The 6,167-nt window shown below is 41.5% G+C and overlaps 1 protein-coding gene across 1 annotated transcript; it reads right to left on the minus strand.

Annotated features, from left to right (window-relative positions):
- Positions 1–4,659: 4,659 nt before the first annotated feature.
- Positions 4,660–4,956, minus strand: Smp_117880 (hypothetical protein; the record flags this gene model as incomplete). The annotated part of the gene is made up of 1 exon (XM_018793916.1): positions 4,660–4,956. A coding segment is annotated over one exon (297 nt), but the record flags the coding sequence as incomplete, so codon positions are not given.
- Positions 4,957–6,167: the final 1,211 nt, after the last annotated feature.

Consider the following 6,167-nt stretch of genomic DNA (forward strand, 5'->3'; position numbering starts at 1 on the left):
TAGTTCCGTCTGGCTTAAATTGCACTGAAGCGGTAAACAAATCCCCAAAATCAATAGCTTTGTAAGTGTTCGACATTGGATGCTAACCACATTAGTTTTAATGGACTCACTTAGCTGAAGGCACTCTGTCATGCATCCGTACCAGACCACGAGTAAGAACTCCATGATCAACTTCGCAGGCCAGTTTAGATCAGTCACTTCTCGATATATTGATAACCAATCAAATGTATCCTCGGACCTCCTCGCTTCTGACTTTTGATTTCACTGTGTGGGCAAGATTCAATTATGGAAGGTGTTTCTGGGTAGTGTTGTCAAACTACAATACCTATGGTATCTTCATTGGTGAGCCCTAAATGATCTGGCGCACCAAACGGTAAACTGTGAGTCCATTCATCTTCGGAACTTCATAAATCATTGCTTTACTTTACTTTTCACACATTGTGATATATTTTTTTCCTATTTTTGAATATTTTTCCCTCGTTCTTCCCTGTAATTTAAATTAGCTATGATAGAACAGACTCCTAAACTACTTAGGGTCAAGACTCTTACACCACCCTCGTTTCAGCTAATGCTCTTTTGACCGGACGATATTGAAGCTTGGTTCTGCCACGCAGAGGCCGACTTCTACGAACACGGCATAACCGATCCACGCGCACAACTCCTCACGGCAGTAAAGGCACTACCGCGCGAATTCAACAGGAACGTCACACTTAGAATGTTTATTAGTGATGTTTCCGAACCATACGAAACTCTAAAACGGCACATTTTGAAAAGCAGAAATCTGACCGATCGACAAAAGTTAGATCGACTGCTTGATAAAATCGATCTGAAACATGGCTCAGCAACGGAAATGTTGCCAAGAATGAGAGAAGTAATAGGCCAAAAAACTTTCGATGGTGGATTGTTTAGACAACTTTTCTTATCTAACCTTCTTCAACAGTTGTAAACAGTTCTTGTCTCGTTTCAAAACAAGGCCGTAGACTAGCTAGCTGCATCTGCAGGTCGCATTTTAGAGATCACCAAATCTGACGTCGAGGTATTTTCAATCAAAGAAAAACCTCAAGTGACTCAGGATGACATCACAGAACCGTGTCATGCACTTATACGTATTCCTAGATTTCGTAATGACCATAAACAGTCACATGCCCTGAGAAGAAGCAGACGGATAACTCCGACTGTGCTGGTGTCATAACCAGTACGGAAAATCTTCTAGAAATTGCAGAAAACCTTGCAGTTATCCGAAAACAAAATCGACTGGGAGGAAAAACATTTCGGGAAACTTCCCAGCCGCGCGTTGTCGGCAACTGTAGCCGCCCAACACAGCCGTCTGTTATGCGTCACAGATGTGATCATGAAAGTTCGCCACCTCATCGGTACTGGTGCAGAATTTAGCGTTCTTCCTGCAAATTCTAACGACCGGGTTCACCAATGTGTTTTAAACTTACGGACAGCAAACAGAAAGCCTGTCGCCACATACAGTAAAAGATATGTTTACCCTAACGTGTATTTACGCAAACCCATTTAATGGATATTTGTTGTTGCAGATGTTTCTGTAAGGATGGCTCGTTGGTAAACTCAAGCAAGCCTCAAGAAGCCCAGAAAAAGTCGAAGACATTGATTTGGAGCTCCTACAACTACACATCTACCCATCGATACGCACAAACGGAGGTTAGTAGACGGAAACACTAAGTTATCTGCTCATGTGACTTTTTCCAGCTGCAGATTATGTCCAGTAACAGTTAGGCACACGACAGATCCATTCTACTCTGGAATATAGAAACCGAAAACGAAATTGCCATATGTAACCAGCAATGTTACACGTCACATCACGACTACGGGACAACCTATGTTCTCCGAAGCGAGCCGACTGGCTGAGGTTGCGGCCACCAAGCTCATGGCAGAACGGTTTCGCTGGCCTGGTATGAATAAAGGCGTGAGGGAGTGTGCACGCTCCAGTGTAAGCTGCCAGAAACCTAGGGTGAATAGACGCAACAAATGCCCCCTAGGCTGTTTCACAACTCCCGATGTTCGTTTCGATCAAGTCCACCTAGATTTGACAGGCTATTTACCAGATTCGATGGGTGCTCTTATTTCTAAACCTGCGTAGACCGTTTCACTCGACAGTCGGAAGCAGTACCCATCAAGGACATTACTGCCGGAGCAGTGAACCACGCTTTCGTCGAACGATAGGTAGTAAATTTCGGCTGCCCTTCAACCAGCACTACAGACCGCGGATGCCAGTTCGAATCTGGACTTTTTCGCTATCTGACCACACTACTAGGAATCACTCGCCTCCGAACGACCGCCCAACACCCACAAGCAAACGGGTTGGCAGAACGCTTTCACGGACAACTAAAAGCTTCACTATCAGCTGCAAACGTTTCACAGTGGACCGATGCTCTTCCACTCGTCTCACTAGATATTCGCAATGTAGTGAAAGCTGACATTGATTATACTGCAGCCCAACTCGTTTATGGAATGACACTTCGACTTCCAGGAGAATTCGTGGATACTTCGTCTTCTTCAATGAACATGGTTTATAATCCAAAATAAGTTTGGCGGAACAATAGTCGTCTAGTTACGTATAGACGCGTGAATCTCAATCGAAATCAGAACAAGGTGATTGGGGAAACAATGTATCTCTACGTAACTAGACAGTCATTCTTCAGTCAAACTTAGTTTGGATTATTCAGTTCTAAACAAATAATACCACTCAGTTATTCAACCAATAATCGATCGAACGCACCAATAAATAAGTGTTATTCTATCCTTTCTGGATAGATCAAGTAAAAATCCGTTCAAAAGATAATAGTTTGTTGCTGACACAAAGTGTTTCCAATTCCGGAAAAGTGCTCCGATTCACAATCAAAACACACGATCCCTGTGTAAGATCCATTTTGAAGGTGAAAATCCCTCCATGTATACACTTGCATTTTCTTCTTACTGGTTTCTTTATTGTACATTATTGTTAATCTTTTTGTTGCCATTTGAGACTGTAATGTTTAATTTCATAATAGTTTTCTCAGTTTTCCTATCGCTTTCATTGGGTTTCTATGTTTCTTCTTGAACTGTATCTAATTTGCTTTAATTGATATTATTCTGGCGGCTACCATATTGATTGTTCCATCTTTGACCGTGTTGATTGATTGGACTGGGTGTTACGGGAGAACTGAAGACATTTGGCTGATTAAAACCCTTCTACGGTACATCAATTTTACTGTGTTTTTTGGATGTGTTTGTTTTACTTAACCTTTGGACTTGTTTGTTTATATCATTCTTTTCGGACATTTTGGTTTCTTTTGTCATTGGTTTGGTATTTGGGAGTTTTTGCTCCGGGAACCTACAAAATTGAAGGTTGTTTTGTAATTGTTATAATTGTTGTTGTTAGAACGACTTTGGTCGATTATTTGTGAATTGCGAATAAACTTGGTATCTAATTTGGAGTTTTAGTTCTCTTGCCTACTTGGGTTCGTGATTTGCGAATACCGACGGCCAGTACTTCAGTAGTTGGAACGGGCAAAAACTCATAATTGGACGTAACACTGGGATCGTGCATTTTGGTTGTTAATTGGAGCACTTTCCCAGAATTGGAAACACTTTGTGTTATAAAGCAACATTTGGAACGCATTTTTACTTGATCTATCCAAGAAGGGTAGAATAACACTTAATTTCTGGAGAGTTCGGAAATTTTCCTATATTTCTTATCACTTTGCTATTTATTGTAATTTAGATTGATTATTCTGGGAACAATTGTTTGGTTGAATAACTGTATGGTAATGTTTGTTTAGGTAAATTTGTATATTTGTATATATGATAAATTTTAGAACCGTTGTCACCCAAACACTTTGTTCTGATTTCGATTGCGGTGCGTGTGTGTCTTTAAATCCACAATCAGTTATTCATCAGCCAAACCTAGTTTGGATCTTGGGTTTGGATTTTACACCCTGTCAACTCAAGCAACACACTCAAAGAGATGAACAATCAATATGGTTGCCGCCAAGATTAAATGTCAACTAAAACAACATAGATACAGTTCAGGAAGAAACATAGAAATGGAACATAACAATCTCAAATGGCATCAAAAAGACTAAGAAAATGTACACCTAAAGAAACCAATGAGAAAAAGCTGCAAATGTATACATGGATGGATTTTCACATACGAAACCTTTAGAATGCATCTTGCACCGGCCCGCAAAATCCCTCTATACTACACAAGCCACTTCGATGCCTTTATTCATGGTTCATTCCATAGCATAATCCGCACTAGAGGAACGAGTAAGACTTACAACAGCACGCCTACCCGACCTGCCTATGTTGATACAAGTGACTAATTGAAACCTTACGTATATCCCTACTCACTAATACGTTATTCGCTCGAACGGTTACTGACCTAATCTTTCAGTTGTTGTCTGTTTTACATTCTTCAACTACTCCCAATGGCCACTTTTCACGGGTCGAAATGTCCGAAACCAGAATTACTATGTATCTCTTCTTGGCTATAAAAGATCCAAAGTAGTCTACTCTTCGTTGAAACAATCCCAGCTCAGCAATTTTGTCGGATAAATCGTTAGAAATTTCGTTAGCACGTTTGTAAGCTAGTAACAGCTCAGACCACCGGTGACTGGCATCTTCACCACAGAAGTTAGGTGATGACGTCAATCATTCCCGCTTGTTCCGAAAGATTCCTTCCACCTGTATTTTATACCCTTCTAATTCAGAAGCGCTTTGGTCTCTAATTGATCTAAGCTCCTCAGGTAATTGACTTTCATATTCAGCTTGTTTGCATCCTTCGACCGCTTTTTGAATATTAAAAGCGTGTTCAATTAACCTTTCACATTCATCGAACAATCGAGACTGGAAATCTAACTGCTCTTTAAGACTGAGGATTTCGTTTTCCAAATCAGTTCGAAGTAGTGGCTCGACCTCAAGGTCTCGTCTCCTATCTTGGAACCGTTCCTATAAAACATGGTAGTCACTAAGAAGCGTCTGGTAAGCATCATGACTTTGTTTGTACTTACTAAGTTCCGTTTCAAGAATTTCTGTCTCTCTGTAAATTACGATTCTCTATACCTCGCTTGTTAGCTTTCATCTTCGTGTCATTCGTTCCACCTCTAATATGCTTAAAAATCTAGCACGGTCGTGGTGTTGGGTCCTTGATAAATCATATCATATAGGCAGACCCCTGTAAACGTGGCGGCACAATCAAAAACCGCTCCATGTTTCTCTGGCTTTTTGAGGTTCGACACTGCATGACGAGAGCGATAACCTGACTTTAATTGCATTTCAGGGACCTTCTTCGCATAGCCCGCAGTGAAATAGCTTTCAATACCTTTGGTATATCTGGTGTGAAGATAGTTATCTTTCAACAACCTACGCGGCAATCTACTATCTGCTGCTTCATAGTTTCCGTCTCACATTTGAAATCTTTTTCCGCGGTAACGGGACTACAAAATGACCATTTTTGGAGCATGTGTTCATTTTCACGATCTGTGTATCCGCACTATCTCCTACTGATACTGATCCATGACTTGAATGGACATCGGCAAACTTCCCATCAAAAGGCTTGCGTACTTGGACTCTTAACTTATGTACCATATTGGTATTATTGAGGACTCTTTTTCTGAAGTGCATGTCCTAACACAGTCTACCAGAGCAACGCTTTCACGGCGTACAGGTTTTTCCTCCCACCCAGCCGTTGGTCAGGCACCCAATGGGCTTCCGGAACATCACAACCAATCAGCAATAGGACTTCCCCAGAATCTAGAATATCTAAGGGGACATCACCTAAATGCGGTCACTCGACTACGCTGCTCATTACTGACTTCGTCGACTTATGCCCTGGTATACGTGACACAACCAGAGCTCTTTCGATCGTAACATGCTCGGATTGATCCAAAGGATATACTTGAAAAGGCGCTTTTGTGGCCCTTGTTGTTCTCTTACCGCCTACGGTTTGAACTAGCACTGACGCCTGATCCTCCTTCAGTCTGAGCGCCCTCAAACAGTCTGGCCTGATCAATGTTACATCAGAGCCATTATCTAACAGTGCGTAGCCTACAGTTTCAGCATTCCCCAATCTCAACCGCATGGGGATCATTCCTAAACACATATGATCATTTAATGACTGAGTAAATCCACAACAGTTTTCCGCACCGGGTTTTTCCTCT

This window comes from Schistosoma mansoni, chromosome 1, assembly GCF_000237925.1.
Source record: "Schistosoma mansoni strain Puerto Rico chromosome 1, complete genome".
NCBI classification, from domain to species: domain Eukaryota; kingdom Metazoa; phylum Platyhelminthes; class Trematoda; order Strigeidida; family Schistosomatidae; genus Schistosoma; species Schistosoma mansoni.